The sequence below is a fragment of the Colossoma macropomum genome, unplaced genomic scaffold (assembly GCF_904425465.1).
Source record: "Colossoma macropomum unplaced genomic scaffold, Colossoma_macropomum, whole genome shotgun sequence".
Lineage (NCBI taxonomy): Eukaryota > Metazoa > Chordata > Actinopteri > Characiformes > Serrasalmidae > Colossoma > Colossoma macropomum.
This window is the reverse complement of record NW_023494789.1, coordinates 3109166-3127760: the sequence shown is the minus strand read 5'-3', so window position 1 is coordinate 3127760 and position 18595 is coordinate 3109166. Positions and strand designations below refer to the sequence as shown.

At 43.5% G+C, this 18595-nt stretch overlaps 1 protein-coding gene across 3 annotated transcripts in view; it reads right to left on the bottom strand.

Moving 5' to 3' along the window:
* The window catches only part of agap1 (ArfGAP with GTPase domain, ankyrin repeat and PH domain 1), a 263429-nt gene that overhangs the window by 143456 nt on the left and 101378 nt on the right, over positions 1-18595 (bottom strand). For 2 of the 3 annotated variants that reach the window (XM_036569793.1, XM_036569792.1), the window contains exon 2: positions 482-540. In XM_036569793.1, the coding sequence (XP_036425686.1) occupies positions 482-540 (59 nt within the window). Of the gene's footprint in view, positions 1-481; positions 541-737; positions 905-18595 lie in introns of those variants that run through there. The other variant, XM_036569794.1, reaches the window with a different exon arrangement.

Sequence of the window (18595 nt, the reverse complement as noted above, 5' to 3'; positions counted from 1 at the left end):
TATATATATATATATATATATATTCGTTTGACAAATCAAACTTACATATGAATGGTTTGATTCCAAAATGCATTACAGACCGCTTTTAAGATTTTTCGTTTCCATGACATGCTTGGAATGGGCGTTATACATGGAAGTAATATCAAAGGAATATTATGGTTAATATCACCTTTATTACAGAAAGAAAAGTTTGTTTTGGATCATTCATCAGCTGTTAATTCATCAGCTGTCATTTTCAAAAACTAATATCTAAAATTGTTAAACAAATATGCAGCATCTTGGAATGAAACTCAAATTACATAAAATTTATTAATAAGAAATTAAGAAATAAATGATTGAAATTTTTTAACACAGATAAATGCAGACAAAAAGACAAAGTGTAGGTAAACCTGCAAATATTCAGTAGGTCAGGCAAATGGATTACATAAGGCCAAAAATGCAATATTAACATGTAAATTGCAATAATCATTTAAGCACTCACCACTTTGAGCTCCGGCACGGAGCGACTCAGGGTCCATTCTTGGCTGTTCACAAAGGCATCTGTAACACACAAAGGCATCAGCGCATTAGAAGTGCTGTTATCACTGTCTATGAGGAAACACATTTGTGTTCACTTATCCCACACAGTGTGAGCTTCAAGTAAAAAAAAATAAAATAAAGGCTAATAAAAATCAGCCATAGACCAAATTGGCTGTAAATAAGTCACAATGAGCCATAAAAGCTCATGATCACTGCACCTCTAATTTACTGTGGAGCTCCACTAAGAACTGGCAAAGCTAGACTCAAATACTGAACAGCTTCTACTGATCAGCACCTGGAAACACAGAGGCAAACATAATACAACACACACACACATTCACCAGAGTGGAATATTCTCATACAATACAGCCTGAAAGCAACAACAATAAACACCACAGCATTTAATAATGCGTGTTAATTAGAGGCTGACATCCTCCCACCCACCCAGTGCTCCATGGTGAAGTAGACACTACAATAAAATGGCACAACAAAAGCTGCAGGTGAGCTTTTCCATAAACCAACACTGATGCGTGAAAACGCCACCATCACCACCACAGCAACCCGCAATCAGAGCTGTTTGAGCTGAGCTGGGAGGTGTTTCTTGATAGATGCAACACAGCTTGTTCAAAGTGCATCATTAGTTATGCCCCATCAGCACGGCAGCCGCCACCCACACGAAAATGACTCCTAACAGCCTCTATTTATGTGCCATACGTTTACGGCTGCGCTGTGTTGCGCCAGTGCCCAGAGCGTAAATACTACTGGGTTTCATCTGCACTCTGCTGTCTACTATAAAAAACCAGTGTTTGCTCTAGAGAGGTGTACACATGCTTACACACACACACACACACACACACACACACACCACTAGGGAATTCGGCAGGCTGGTGGATAGAACGGAGAAGGGAAAACAATAGCTTCGGGAGCTGCTTCAAAGCTTCAGTTAGTTGACTGTCACTACAGCGCTGGGCTACGAAGACTGGGTTAACCAGCTGCAGTGGTGGTAGGAAGCGCTAATTACTGATTTGAATGAATGACCTACTGTAACCCTCAATCTGAAACGGAAGCTAAATAGCAAATAGTAGTGTAGCCACACTTACAACCCTGCCAGTTTAATTACAGATTACAGTACTGCTGCGTACGCCGATCAGACGTAACATTATTCCTCGTTTCTACCCTCATTGTCCATTTTATCAGCTCCACTTACTATATAGGTGCACTTTGTAGTTCTACAGTTACAGACTGTAGTCCATCTGTTTCTCTGATACTTTGTTAGCCCCCTTTTACCCTGTTCTTCAGTGGTCAGGACCCCCATGGACCCTCACAGAGCAGGTACTATTTGGGTGGTGGATCATTCCCAGCACTGCAGTAACACTGACGTGGTGGTGGTGTGTTAGTGTGTGTTGTGCTGGTCTGAGTGGATCAGACAGCAGTGCTAATCATCAATAACTGACATTCAATTGTTGAGCAGAATTATTTTCTCCTACCGCACCTATTTGAAACTCCTGCTCTGGGCTGGGTTTTTACAGGTTTAGCGCACTGACATTTCACATCGAGTCTGCGATTTTATTTATTTATTTATTTAACAGAGAACAAGGGAAGAAGGCAAAGAGACAGAAGAAATGATGAAGTCATCATTTTTAATTTCATTTTAATTTAAATTTTAGCCAGCACAACAAAAAAAAATGCTGGTGTGAAATGCATGTGTGATGGAGTTAGAGGCTCTGCTTTTCTTCTAACGCTGGAAAATGAGTAACTTGTACTTTATGGCCATTTTGACTTGAAACTGAATGAACGAAATGGTGGTATTTAACTTGGTATTTCTAAAATAGTGTGATAATTTCATTATCGCACTTGATCACTGTAATGATCTACTTACTGGACGTCCTAAGAAAACAATACATCCTTTACAACTCGTACAAAAACCAGCAGCATCCTTTCAAAAACAAAACAGAGAGATCAGATCAGTCCCGCTTTAAAAGAACTGCACTGACTGCATCGTTTAGGATAGATTTTAAAGTTCTGCTACAAGATTTAAGACTCTAAATGACCTTAAAGAGCCACTTACATTACAGAGTGTCTGTTTATGATCTTAGATCTGCAGATACTGACCTACAAACACCTTCTGTAAAATACAGAAAACGTGGAGAGACTCGTTCAGTTATTCTGCTTCTGAACTGTGGAGCTCAGTTCACCTTATATTAGACAGGCAAGCTCAGTGCTCACTTTTAAGAAGCATCTAGAAACGTTTCTCTTTAATTTAGCATTTAATTAAAACTCTACATCTCGTGGTTTTTATCTTTTAATTTGATCCGTGTCATTTTCTTACATGATACTAAATTAATACTTATAATTTCTTGTATAACTTTTTTAGCACCTGTCTGAAAAGTACTTTGAGCTGCCACCGGGCATAAAAAGTGCCATATAAATAAAAATTATTAGTATAAATTATTATTATTGTTCATATTATTATCATCATCATTTCATTTCAGCACTGCTCACTAAAGCGAGGGCAGACAGCAGCATGGCTGCAGTGAGAGAAGCCCATAGTGTGTGTGATGCCACCGGCTGGAAGACGGACACTGGCCAGCTGACCCCGTTTCTCCAACAGCATCACAGACATGATGTGAGTGACGGCTCTGCGTTGGCCCACTGCAGCCACATCAGCGAAGCATCTCAGTGTTGATTGACACACGTCTCAGCCTCATTGGATGTGGGGTGCACTAACCTTGCTGAGAGACTTTAAATCAGAGCCTCTATCTGAGCAAATTAATGGAAATGCAAAGCATGAATATGTCCATGACAGCGTGTCGGGCGTCCAAATTAATCTAATTATGGGTGCCAGGCGTTTGACAGACCAAGGTCAACTGTCAATCTGCCCTTATTTACTTGTCACTTCTTCCCAGATCCAAATGTAAAGCATTTCCAAACAGCAGGAAATGGCTGACTTGTCTAACCAATGATGTTCCTCCACTGAAAATAAACTAAATTTTAATAATCTGAAAGAATACGGTGACCACATAGGCTGCCGAGCCCTTCTGGGGGGAACTCAAGTGGTGCAACTGGACAAAAGGATGGCATTTTACAGCCAGGACCTGAGTTTAAATGCCACAGCTATTCATGGTCAAGAGCCCAAGAGAGCTGGTGAGCAGGATGACTTAGGCTACGTTCACATTACCAGGCTGAAGAGGCACAAATCCGATTTTTTGCCCTAATGTGACTTTCATTGAGTCACTTTCATATGTGGTGCTAGATCGGATACATATCCGATTTGCGGTCATGCGACTTTAATGTGACGCTCAGATCGGAATTCATGCGCTTTTTTCCACTGCGCTGCGCCATCATTCAGCGTTACCATGGCAGCAGCGCCGAACAGAAGTTAAAGCCTGTAAACGGTGGAAAAGCAGCTCATCTCTCCTTTTTCTCCTTCGTCTCGCTCTAATAATGAAGCTGAGAGCTGATCAGAGTTAATGATCTTCTCAGCGAAGCTCGTTCTGCTCGTTAGTTTGTGCTGATGATGAACGTGATTCATTCATGTGACGTTACTGAGTAGGATGAGCTCATGAGGGTCATTTCAGGACGCCGGTTCGTCACATTAATGACAGATTTGAATCACTTACCTAAACGAGTGTGAACCATCGCGTCAGAGAGATCAGATTTGAGTAAAAAATCGGATTTGAGCAACGAGGCTTGTAATGTGAACGTAGCCTTAGCTCCTGTATCGTGTCTACCAGTTCACATGTTGTCGATGTCCCAAAAAAGAAAAGAAAAAAAAAAAACACTCTTTGTTGATTTTTTTTTATTTCTGTATCACTTCAACCTGGTGGCTGTCTACAATCACGCAAAATAAAAACTAGCGCACAGCGACGATATACGGTCAACATTCTCTTCCAGGCACGCTCAGCCGTCCTGTGACAGTATGTAAGCAGCACTTCAAGATGATGTTGTAGCTGCTAACAGTGGAGAGAGCAGTTTAATATTTAATCTGGCAGCAGCTGCAGAGCTGCAGTCCCGTTCAGAGCAAGGCAGGGTGAGTGGAATCACAAAACTAGGGATGGGCATTTTTACCATGTTTGTTTTGGAATATCCACATTTTTAAACAAACACTCAAATATTAACACTGTAATGAAACATAAAAGCCGGGTTAAGTATTTGCGTATCTCGTGGTAACAGGCAGGGCTGAGCGACGTGGTTTAAAATGCTCAGCAAAATCAGGGAGCAGAGTGACTTATTCACTCTGAGGGACTGTCGGAGTTCATCAGGAAACTTTAATAAAACACGCCTAAGGCTGCACCTATGTACACACAGACAGATGGATAGACAGATAGACAGACAGACAGATGGATAGACAGACAGACAGACAGATGGATAGACAGATAGACAGAGACAGACAGACAGACCAACAGATGGATAGATAGACAGACAGACAGATCAACAGATAGATAGACAGACAGACAGATCAACAGATAGACAGACAGACAGACAGACCAACAGATGGATAGATAGACAGACAGACAGATCAACAGATAGATAGACAGACAGACAGATCAACAGATAGACAGACAGACAGACAGATAGACAGATGGATAGATAGATAGATAAACAGATAAACAAATAGATAGACAGACAGACAGATAGACCGACAGACAGACAGACAGACAGACAGATAGATAGATAGATAGATAGATAGATAGACAGACCGACACAGAGATGGATATATAGACAGACAGAAAAATAGATAGACAGACAGAGAGATAGACCGGCAGACAGACAGACAGATAGATAGATAGATAGATAGATAGATAGATAGACAGACCGACACACAGATAGATAAAAAGACAGAGACAGACAAACAGACAGACAGATAGATAGATAGACAGACAGACAGACAGACAGACAGACAGACAGACGGATAAATAGACAGACAGACAGACAGACAGACAGATAGATATGGGTGGTCTTCAAACTTTCACACACAGAGAGAGACAGACAGATAGAGAGAGTGTACTGAAGTAACTCTGCCCATCCTCACCCAGAACCAGGGCAAACTCATCCTGACCACACTGTCATTTCGGGATGGACTGTGTGGTGGTCGAATATCTGCTTTTGGTATTTGTTTGTGTACACATGAAAAGCTGAATGAATCGGTGAGTGAGTGAGTGAGTGTGTGTGTGAGTGTGTGTGTGTGTGTGTGTGTGTGTGTGTGTGTGTGTGTGTGTGTGTGTGTGTGTGCACAGGGTTGGTGTATTACTGCGTTAAGTCAGTCCCTCGCCCCCTTGCTTTCCCATGACCTGCCTCGCCCTCCCACCCCCTCAGTCTGGGCTCAAACACAGCACACACACACACACACACTCACAGGCCTCTGCCTCACGTACAACCACCCACCACTGGGTGTGTATGACTGTGTGTGTGGAAAGAGAGGACAAGAAAACGGATAGTGGAAACACATGGACGTAAGAATGTGGAGGAAGAGAATCTTAAACAGACGGAGGGAAAGACAAGAAATACTGAAGACGGAAACAAACTAAAACGGTACGTCTCGAAGAGCAGGGCTGCACAAAATAGACTAAATACCTGTACTGTGATATTCATCAACTGCAATACGACTTATAATACAACAGAATCGACACTGTGAATCAGAAGAGTGACATCGTTAAAGATTAGCCAGAATAATTTGCTCTGGATTACATTGAAACGTTAATTAAACAAAACGCCTACAGAAACACTCATTTAGATCTGTAACAGGTCAAGACACTCACAGCAAACACCACAGGACACTGTGACTGGTTAGAGGGTTTATTTGCACACGGAAGCCTTTTGTGATATCAGTATTGGTCACTGAGAGGTCAATGTCACGATAACCATTAACAAACGATTAAGGCTGAATAATCTGAATACTCAATACTCACTCATTTACCCTAAAATAAGTTTCATCAGCACAGACCTTTACAGTCAAAGACAAAGTTTATTTAAATAGGGCTTTTTACAACAGGTGTCACAAACCAGCTTTACAGAAAAATCCGGGTCCGAGCCCCCATGAGCATCGCCATTGGCGACAATGGCAAGGAAAAACTCCCTAAGAGCAAGAGGAAGAAACCTTGAGAGGAACCAAGACTCAAAAGGGGAACCCATCCTCCTCTGGTCGACACCGGATAGCAAACAGCGTTAGAATAAAATATTAGAATACAAAACGGGGAAAAACATGTTTAGAAATGATGTATGAGAGCACTTTAAATTATCAGACTGTAAGAAAAATATTTTTAAATATTTAGGTATAAATGATTCTGACCTAAGTACTGCTATGCATCCAATCCAGACTTGCTGTCAACTCTGCTTCACATTACGTTCACATTACCAGATTGAAGTGGCACAAATCTGATAGGATTACTGACGAAATCTGATTTTCTGAAGTTATCGGAATGTAATGTAATGTAAAACTCAAACTTCATGTCACTTATTTTTTTAAACATTGCGACACTTTACCTGAAAATATGAACATACATCATCTAGAAGATGAAGAATATTCAAATCCTTTTTCGTGTTTAGTTCCGTCGCTCCAACAGTGTTTTGCTGCGTCTCGCGACATCCACCGTCTGATCTCGCGCATGCGCAGACTGAAAAATCTGACAGAAATCAGAGTACGAGTTTACATGCGACGAGAAATCTGATCACTGAGCTAAAATCCAGCCTCTTTATCGGATTTCTTAATCAGATTTCTACATCGGAGTATGGCGTTTACACGACCGTTTGAATAATCGGATAACAGCGGAAATCTGATTATGATCGGACTACCGAGTGCTTATCAGAAGTACTTATTTGGAAATATCAACAAGAACTCAAAGCCTTTAAGATGCTTTTTAAATCCTTTCAAAAAACAATATATGGTGCATCTAAATAAGGCAGCCCCTTTTGATCTTTTCAGGCTCAGAGTAATCGAGGCCACTGCCCTTCTCCTCTGTGACCCATATAAGACCATCTTCAACTGCGCTGCCATCTAACCGAAGAATCTCTCTCTCGCTCCCTCCCTCCCTTTCTCAGCGAGCGGCATTCTGAGTCGTCTTAATCATTAAAGCGCTCTTCACACACTCTCTCTGCACCATCAACCTGCTCTCAGCCCCCTCACACTTGCCATCGCATCCTGAGGGGGGACTCCAAGAAGTAGGCCACACATACACGCACATGCAACGAGCCTCCCATGAGCAGCAGCGGCGACAGCTCTTGTGTGAGAACACATTCGGGCTGTTCAGAGAGAATTTCTGAAAGCAGAACTAATGCACAAAGCACAATGAAGCCGCGTCAGGCAGCTACAATCAGCCACAGAGCTAAACACAGCACTTAGGAAGGAGTCCCACCACGAAGAAGAGCCTCAGTTCCTTCTCTGTGCTCTGCAGCTGATGCCGGCCTTTCACCACACAGCTTTTCAAGCGATGTCACTGTCGCAGACAAATTCTGTCGGAATAAAATCATGAGAGTCTTGCCAGAGTTGCTTCGCGCTCGCGTCTCCTCGATCGTCTAGTGTGAGGAGGTCAGGATGGCCTTCTTAAGTCTCGTCTTGACGCTGCGACAGAATCAACCTCGTTTAATATTATCGCAAGTTTTAGGTCTTGGCTCATGCAAATGGTGATGTGCCAGGGACGCATGGGAACCTGAAATCTCCAAAAAAAAAAAACTTTAAAATTTAAAACGATCATTTTAACTTTAACCGCTTGTTTTAATATTTCAGGTTTACTGAGCGTAACAGTAATGTAAGGAAATGTACAGAGGACTTTTAAAAAACTTTCCATTACACTGGTTTCTTATTCTGTTTGTTAGTGTTTTATGGTTTAGTTAATAAAACCCAATCAACGACGCAAATGATGTGCAAATCTTTATGTTAAATAAAAAGTCACTGCATATTTTACAGGTTGATTTAAATAATTCTGGGTGATGATCTGCCAGAATATACAGTCCTACAGTGAACTGGGCTGAGCCCCGGATCTTTACATTCCCAGCCGAGGTATCTTCCCATTTGTACCACTATAGAGCGGAGAAGGAAAAGGGTTTCTCTGCTTGGACATTTCCACCAGGTGCATGATGGGACATCATCTCAAAAATCTAGCTGCAGTCTTGCAAATGGTGACCCTGCAAGACCTCCCAGTCTTTATAATCATAGTCTGTGACTGATGCCGGCCTCACAGCAAACGACTTTTCAAGCGATTTCACTGTCGCAGACAAATTTCCAATGTTGGAATAAAATCATGAGAGTCTTGCTAGAGCTGCGCTGCGCTCACGTCATCGCGATCGTTTATGTAAGGTGGTCAGGACGGCCGTCTTAGGTCAGTCTGTTTCTCGTCTTGACGCTGCAACCAAATCAATCTTGTTTAATATTATTGCAAGTTTTAAGTCATGGCTCATGCAAACGGTGACGTGCCAGGGACGCGTGGGAGCCTGAAATCTCGATCATCATATTAACCTAAAAATATAAACTGGTTGTTTTATATATGTTAGGTTTACTGCGCGTAACAGTGATGTAAGGAAATGTGCAGAGGACTTTAAGAACGGCTTTCTTGAAGAAGCCTTTCTGTTTTTGTTTTCTTTCTGTTACAGTGGTTTCTTGCTTTGTTTGCTAGTTTTTTTATGGTTTAGTTCATAACACCCAATCAACAATGCTGAATCACTGCATGTTTTGTTTATGTATAAATCATGTTAAATAAAACAAAACCACATATTTTACAGGTTAATTTAAAAAAATTCTGGGTGATGATCTGCCAGAACATTAAATTCTACAGTGAACTGGGCTGAACCTCAGATCTTTACACAACCAGCCAGCATATCTTCCCATTTGTACCACTAGAGTGGAGAAGGAAGAGTTTCTCTGCTTGTAAATTTCCACCAGGTGCATGATGGGACATAATCTCAAAAATCTAGTTGCAGTCTTGCAAATAGTGACCCTGTAAAGCTACGTTCACATTACAAGCCTCGTTGCTCAAATCTGATTTTTTGCTCAAATCTGATCTCTCTGACGCGATGGTTCACACTCGTTTAGGTAAGTGATTCAAATCTGTCATTAATGTGACGAACCGGCGTCCTGAAATGACCCTCATGAGCTCATCCTACTCAGTAACGTCACATGAATGAATCACTGCATCATCAGCACAAACTAACGAGCAGAACGAGCTTCGCTGAGATCATTAACTCTGATCAGCTCTCAGCTTCATTATTAGAGCGAGACGAAGGAGAAAAAGGTGAGATGAGCTGCTTTTCCACCGTTTACAGGCTTTAACTTCTGTTCGGCGCTGCTGCCATGGTAACGCAGTGGAGAAAAAGGACGTGAATTCCAATCTGAGCGTCACGTTAAGGTCGCACGGCCACAAATCGGATATCCGATTTAGGACCACATATGAAAGTGGCTCATTTGAGAAGATCAGATTTGTGTCCACATTAGGGCAAAAAATCTGATATGGGCCACTTCAACCTGGTAATGTGAACGTAGCCTAAGATCCGCAGTCTTCGAAAATCATAGTCTGTGACTAAAAACCTGTGACACTATGTTTAGATGTGAGAAGGTGTGAGACTTTAGTGTCCTTCAAAAGTCTTTTCAAAGTCTTCTAGTGTGGGTTAGCATAAGGTGAGGAACTGCAAGCTGAGCCAAGTTTTCCCTTGATTACAGGTGAGGGCTGTGTAAGAGGGAAACAGGATTTGGTTACAGTTAACCAATAATACTGCTGCACGGCAAACAGGCTCAGCATATTTCAACCTTATGCAAATGAACGCAGCGGCCTCATCACACTGGACAATGGGAGAGGAGGAACGGCAAACACAACTGTGTCCGAAAGGAGTGAGGAGCAACATACTACGTTACAACACACCACCACCACGTCAGTGTTACTGCAGTGCTGAGAATGATCCACCACCCAAATAGTACCTGCTCTGTGAGGGTCCATGGGGGTCCTGACCACTGAAGAACAGGGTAAAAGGGGGCTAACAAAGTATCAGAGAAACAGATGGACTACAGTCTGTAACTGTAGAACTACAAAGTGCACCTATATAGTAAGTGGAGCTGATAAAATGGACAGTGAGCGTAGAAACAAGGAGGTGGTCATCATGTTATGCCTGATCTGTGCAGGCAGACACACACACAGTCGACAGTCTAATCCAGTTAGATGGCTGCTGACTGACTGAGGAGGTGAAAGCACTCTGTATGTGTGTAGGCAGGACTCTGAGGAGTAAAGCTCACCAGAGTCTTGTCACTCTGTTCCATTAGCTCTTCCTCCGACACACGACTTACAGCCGTGCACTTTGACTCAGTGATGAAGTCACTGAACATCTTTCTCTCCTTCACATACTTCCTCCCTCCCTCTCTCCCTCCCTCTCCAGACGCTGAGAACAGTCTGTTTCATCTCCTCCACTGCTGCATTTCCCTAAATAGCATCTCGAACACAAAGCCTTTGGTTCCTAGCGGTTTCACTGAAACCAAACACACAAAGCACCAAAGGAGCCCATCATCTGCACTACATCTTCACAAAGGCTTCACTACACCGCAGAGGCGGAGGAAAGCAAGCCAGACCACACACACACACACACACACACACACACACACACACACACACTACTATTCTCTGCTACACACTCCAGTTCGAGTCTCACTCACCCACTCTGTTTCAGTCGTTTTAATTGCATGGTATGGTAAATAACCTTGCCCTTGTATCGAGTTTACATGCTCAGGCCAGGCCTACAGAGGCCCACCAGAGCACATGGAAAGAATGCAGCCGGTGGTCCCTCCTGACCCTCTCACACTGGCCTGCATTGTTGCCCTTCTACACTGTGCTAGGGTTCCCGATGGCCACCCGACTGCTGCTGGCCTGTTCCCTGGATGCTACTCTGGCACAGGATGTTGCTCCAGCTGTTTCCTGTTTTCAGAGGCGGGGCCACGTGCCTTCCAGTTTCCCCAGTCCTTCCAGAACAGGCAGGAGAGCGACCAGTGAGCAGTTCACTACTACGGGCGCAGACGACCGGACGATATTTGCTATTAACGTGACCAGAATAACATGATACTCACTCCTAACATGCAAAGGCTTATCGGCCGATATTTGCTCCTAGCATCACCGGAATCAGGCCATATTCGCTCCTACCACACGGTCGGTAATCGGTGCATTTATTGTTGTATGTATTGTTATTTTATGTGAATGATGTCCACATATGTCTGTATGCGTTAGGCCTATCTACCAGCCTGTGTGCTTCATCCTAATAAATTAATTTAGACCAGGGGTGTCCAATCTTATCCGCAAAGGGCCGGTGTGGCTGCAGGTTTTCACTCCAAACAAGCTGAAGCTCACCTGATTCTACTTATTTAATCAGCTGGTCTTAGTCTTCGAACATTTCATCAGGTGACCTCCTGATTTGTTGGAGTGAAAACCTGCAGCCAAACTGAGAACAAGACTGGACAAACCTGACTAAGCCAGGGTTACATTACCCCAATTTTAGCCCTGATTTTTAGTCCAGCTGAGTCTGAGCTGGTCGGCTCTAGTCTGCAGATTTTTGGGTCAGTCAGAGTCGACAGTTGGAGAGAGAATCCAGTCGCGTGTGAGAGGCGTTTCAGACCAGTCAGAGTTTATCAAACATGTCTGATTCGGGGCTCCCGAGTGGCGCAACCGTCTAAGCGTTGTCCCTCATCAGGAGATCGCGAGTTCGATCCCTGGTGATGCTACAGCCGTCCGTAGCCGGGAGTCCGAGAGAGCACAATTGGCCTCGCTCTCTCTGGGTGGGTAGGATGGCCCCTCCTTCTCCCCCCATCACTCAGCGCGATGCTAGTCAGCGCAGGCGTCTGTTAGCTGACGTAGCAGATCTGGCGGTTGGCGTTTTCCTCCGAGCGCGTTCGGCTGTCCAATGACGTTGCGTGAGCGGCAGTTCGAAAAGAAGCGGTGGTTGGCTTCGCAGGTCTCGGAGGAAGCCTGTGTTAGCCTTCACCCTCCTAGCGTTGATAGCATCGTGTGATTGGGGGAGTCCTAACTAGCAGGTGGAATTGGAGACGACTAACTTGGGGAGAAAATCGGGTAAAAGAAGATTTTTTTGACCCGACTCTGAGTGTAATCTAGTTTAAACTGATCAACGACTCAATCTGAACAGACTCCTGCAACAGCCAATGAAAACAAAGCCCGAAAGAAGAAAATACAGCAAGTAAACAAAGAAAAATTTTTAATGAGCTGAGTTTAAGGCACAATCGAGTTTATGTACCTTTAAAACTCTAAAAATGCCACACTGATCACATTTTTAAATCCACGATCCACTTAAACTTGTTTACCTGCTGCTTCTTTACTGTTTCAGCGCAAACTGAAGAGAAAACAGCGGCAGCCGCTATATGTTTGTTTATTTGCGTCTCCTAGTAACAGGAGAACGCCGTTTGATTCTCGAACAGCTCAAAAGTTGAGTAGTGTGTAATCCCTGATCGAAGTGTGGACTGCGAGAGAGTACTGTAAAATGTATTGTCTTCGCTGCCTTGATTTAAAATAAAGCCAACTGATCTGGCTGCAAAAAAACTGGAATTAGAATCAGCCACAGTGATTCATAACCGGTGCCTCCCTGAACTGTCAGTGTCCACAGTGACCTCTATACTGGAACCACAAGTCAGCTGTGGTCAATAAGCTAGCACCCACACTGACCGCTATCAGTGTGAATCTATTTGTAGCCTCCGGCTCAGTGACAGTCCGCAATACTGACGCACACACAGACACCAACACATCCAAAGCAACTAGTCTGTTAACACAGTCCGCTGAACTTGTCTCTGTATTCCTACATGCAGTGCTGAAATCCATCTACATCTGCACTTAAATGTTGACTTCTACAGTCATCAGCATTGGACTAGGTGTGGTCATGGAGAGCTACAGCACTGCAGTGATTAATGTCTGCCACACTCAGCGCAGCAGAACTCATGAAGAGTTTGCTAATTGCCTTGAAAGTTGAATCGGGCATATGACAGCATGGAAAACAGGAAGCTCTCCATCACCACGGACAATAAATCTGCCTTAGACAACTTCATTACATGTAAACTGTCATCATTAACACCAAGGCATTGTAATGCATCGTTTGAGGAATCGTGCATATCTAAGGATGCGAATGTACTGTTAACAAGCGGCACAAACGCCCCGTGACTGGATTCAGAGGCAGATTTCAACCACATTTAACAGAAGTGTACATAGATAAAGTTCCAACACACGCCTTCAATTACATAAGCCTCAACTTCTCCCTCATGTGTAGCAAGTTCCCTGGAAACTAAATCCCACTGACAACAGCAGACATAACAGCAGCACTGAGACAAATCCTTCTTCCCCATCACAGATGATTCACTGTCTGTGTTTATATGCAAAGATTTTTGCCAATCCGATTGATTACATTCCGATTATAGATTAAGATTGAGGTGTTTATTCTCACTCTACTCAATAATCTGATGGAAAATCTCTGTTTACATGCTCACTACAAGTAATCTGATCCAAAATGACGTGCATGCGTAAAGAACCACTTAGTGTAGACGTTACCATGACAACCAGTATCACGTGAGTCCAGTCAGAGTGAGATGAGCAGCAGTGAGCAGTGCTTGTGTTTTTAACTGTTTTAAAATGATGTCAGACTCAGGAAAACGTCCTTCACATGTCCTTATTAAAGAAGGCCGAGAGGAAGACGTCGTGTTCTGAGACACATAAGCTGGACGTCCGTCCCACCGCCGTCTTTTAAAGATCAGAGCATAAACTTCGTCTCCTCTGCAGACCAGTTTCTGCTCCGCCATGTTGAACTGTATAAACTTTCACTATGACGTGACGAACATGATCAGAACGGACTTAAACTTTCCGATAGGGAATGTAATCAGATACAGGCGTTTACACGGATATTATTCTTCTATTTAACGGATTATTTACAGGATTACCCACCTCGTTCAATCGGATATAAGTTGTATTCCGAATTACCTCAACCCACCTGGACTATTCTGATTGAGGTGTTTACATTGGTGTGTTCTATTCCGATTGAGCTATTAGTCGGATTATTAAGGGATTATTAGGCTGCATGTAAACATGGCTACTGTCCAATTTGAAGCTTTCTGTTTCTTCTGATGTTTGGCAGTATATGACACTCAAGTTAGAAACCATGTTTAAAATTGGTTAGTATTGGTAACTAAGTAAACCAGAAATGTCTATAGCAGTGGTCACTAATAGGCGGACTGCGATCTGAATCCGGACCCAGACGCTGTCCTACGCGGACCTGGACCCATAACCAATAAACTATAGAGAATTATTTCATTTCAATTGCATTATAAATGTTGTTGAAATATGACTGAACTGTACTTTATTTGATTTAACATTCAGTTGTTGACTGTATAAGATGTTGATATACCTACTAGGCTACTTCAGTAAACAGTATATGACACTGAATCATAATTCAAGTTAGACATTATGATGTTTCGGACCTTCGCTTGAGGAAATGTTCTCTAACTGGACCTTACTGAATTTTAATTAAAGACCTCTGGTCTATAACACACCCTGATATGACCCAGACATGAAATGCATGTTTTGCAGGTGTAAACAAGTTTGGGACACTAAATAAATCAAACTGCATCCTATATTAACCATACGATACCTGGTCTATGCAACACTCCATCTATTAAGCAGCACAGATTGTTCAGTACACTAATATAAACACCGTCTTACAATATGCTTTCCTTCCTCAGCTCAGCAGGAGGAAGCTAAAGCGAGTGAACTTCTCCTGCTGAGGAAGATCTGTGTCCCAGATTTCAGACTCCATGAGCCCCCCCCCCCACACACACACAGGACAGGATAACGACAGGCATCATCCTCCTTGTTATGTTTGTGTGCGTCACCTCCGCTGGGACGAGGGACAGATTAGCATACTGAACAGGACATATCTGCTTTTTCTCTAAAGTGACACAGGCAGGGAAGAAGCGAGGCAGGGCGAGATGAGCGAAAGAGAGGGGGACGAAGACTAAAAGAAGGAGGAAGAGAGAAAGAGACATGTCTGCGGGGGTAGTGGAGAAGTTAGGCCGTGTTGAGAACATACGCACAAAAGAATACAGGTAAGAGTGCAGGACAAAACTCTGCATCTGCCAATCTGCGGGTAAGGTCGAGTCGATTCATCGTTTTTGTATCAAAACATCCATTTAATAGACTGCAATTCAAGTCGAAAGAGCTGCACTCAACTGTCTGAGCATGTTTTAAGTGGGGAAATCTAAGCTTGTGAACTGCCTGTAGAGGAGCTGGTCCAATCATGTGGCGTCAAATCCAATTCATAATTCGCAAGCGAGCGAAACCACTCTCGCACGAGGAAAACTACTGTTGCGTACGAGGAAACCTACTCTCGCGGGCGAACAGAGCTTCTCGCACAAGAAAATCACACTCGCTCCTGCTTCCGTGCGAGTAACTCTGCAGGCAGCGTTTCAGCTAACGCCACTGAACTGGCGGTTCCCAGTTTTTTCTATGCAGGAAAAGCTCTAATGACCACTGATAGCCAGCCAATCAAAACACAGTTGCAGAAATCAGCAGTAACCAATCATATGTCGGGACCCGCCCACAGCTGTCAATAATGAATTAAACTCTTGCCGGAGCAGACGCTTAATAGCGAGCAGAAGAACCGTCGAGTGTCGGGCTAATTTTCCTTGTGCGCGAGAGTGGTTTTCTTGCGCGAGAGTGGGTTTCTTGCACTATAACACAAACTGACTATCGTTTATTCAAATTATGCAAAACCTTATACAGTAAAATATTTGCCCTTGAAATATTCAAAATTTAAATGTCCCCAGGTGCTCGATCTTTTAAACCTACCTATTTGCTTAAACTAGACACCTGGAATCCTTTCTTTGCTGCAAGCTCGTTAATACTTGGGCTCAATTCCTGAGCTGCTGAACTAATGTTCAGTTTTATGTTGGTTGAACTGCAGCTGAAATGCATTTGGTGATATGACTGGTGTGGAATTGTGTAGAATTGATGTGTAAACGCTGTCCCACAGACTGTTGTTGGGCTAGGAGTCAGAGCGCACATTACGCTGCAGTGCATGGCTAATATAAAATCAAATAGAAAATTAAAATACTTTCGCAGGCCGGATAGGATTGTGTCACGGGCCTGATGTGGCCTGCGGGCCTCGTGTTTGACACACGGGCTCTGAAGGGTCCCCAGTGACCACTAATGATCAGATTTCATACCTGGAGGAACTGTGCCACACACTTCTCGCACATCCGTGTCTGTGTTTGTTGCCAAACAAAAATGTCCCATGAGTCTTTGTTTGTGTTGTAATCATTTAGTCTGAATAGACTGCTAACATAACTTATTAACAAACAGGAAAGGAGACCAAGAAAGAAACTACACTGCTGAATGTGTCTGACGCAGCTGATTAAGGCATTCACACTACAAACTTTACACGATCAGAATACGGCTGGTACAGCAGCTGCACCGCCTGCGACCGTAAGGCCCGTAAAGGAGTTGTGAGGATAGCAGAATCCATCATAAGCAACAAACTACCAGCCTTTCAGGACATCTATCAGTCCTGCTGCCTCCGGTCAGACAGCGTCACCCGGCGCACAGCCTGTTCACCATCCTGCCATCAGGCAGGAGATTCCGCAGCATCCAGGCCAGAACAACCCGGCTAATGAACAGTCTCTAACCACAGGCTGTCAGGCTTCTGAACAAGCTGTGAAGCTGTGGGTCCTTCACCAGCTACCTTTTCACTCGGTCACTTTGTCAGTATTATGAGTAGTATGAGTTCCGTGTGTGTGTGTGTGTGTGTGCGTGTGTGTGTGTGTATGTGTGTGTGTGTGTGTGTGTGCGCCTGTTTGTTCCCTTGCAAGTACACTGGCGCAACATGGCTGCCGCTTTACACCGGTTTTTCGTTTGTTTTGTTTTGTATTCTGTGTGTTTTAAAGCTTCCCTGCTGGCTGAGGAGTTTGCCATCATTCCAATGCGGCCTGCACCGGCCGCTCGAGCGACACTGTATTGTGGCTACAAGGCTGCCTGAACCGGGGACCTGACTGACATGACATCGTAGACACATGGCTGCTTGGATAACGCTGCACTGCAGCTGTGGGGCTGCCTGGACCGACAGTGTTCGGCCGCATGAGCAGCGCTATGCTGCGGCTACGAGGCCTCTCGGGCCGGCTGCCTAAGCTACGCTACATCGCAGCTACGTGGCTGTCAGGGCCGGGTGACGCTGCACTGTGGCTATGAGGCTGCCTGGAATGGTGGTGTTCGGCTGCAGAAAAATGCCACCCCTTCGTGGCTAAGGACTTTTTTGCCTTTGAGGCTTCCTTGGCCGGCTGTCTGGGTGACGCACCACAGTCGTAGAGTGACTTTTCCCACAGTTAAAGACTCTTTTTGGGCTGGCTAAGTGACTCTATACTGTGGTCATTGTAATCCCCCCTCGCTAGCTGTTGGAAATGTAGAGGTGTGAGTGTGTGTGTGTGTGTGTGTGTGTGTGTGTGTGTGTATTGTGTTGTTTTATTTATTGTTGATTATGTATTTTGTTATTTTCTGATCTTTTTGTAAAGCTTCCTTGGGTTTGAGAAAGTCACTATAAAAATTGAAATTATTATTATTATTATTATTATTATTATTATTATTATTATTATATCATGTTACTGCTATGGACAATAACACTAAGTCACTTTAAAATGTATATATTCTTCACAGATTATCCCTTGTTTAATATATATTTGTACACTGGGTTTTTTTGTGTGTATTTAATATATTTCAGTGTCAGTATTTTCTTTGTATTTTTATTTTTACTGTGTTTACTTTCTGTAGAGTGATTATCTGAGCCTCACCACAAGCATTTCAATGCATGAATGTCCTAACATGTTGTGCAAATGACAAATGAAACTCGAAACGTCCCTGACCACGTCCGAAAGTGGTCGGAGTGATCGGCTCACAGTGCATTTCCGAGACAGATCAGACCCTGTTCACACCTGTACTCAGCACTGTCCAAGCATGCAAATACACTAATGTAGTACAACTCAGCTTTCTGAATGCATTCCAACAACCAACAGCATTGAGGCAGCATGGTGGCCAGCAGAACAGCAAGCGTGAAAATCTGATCACAATACAGGATT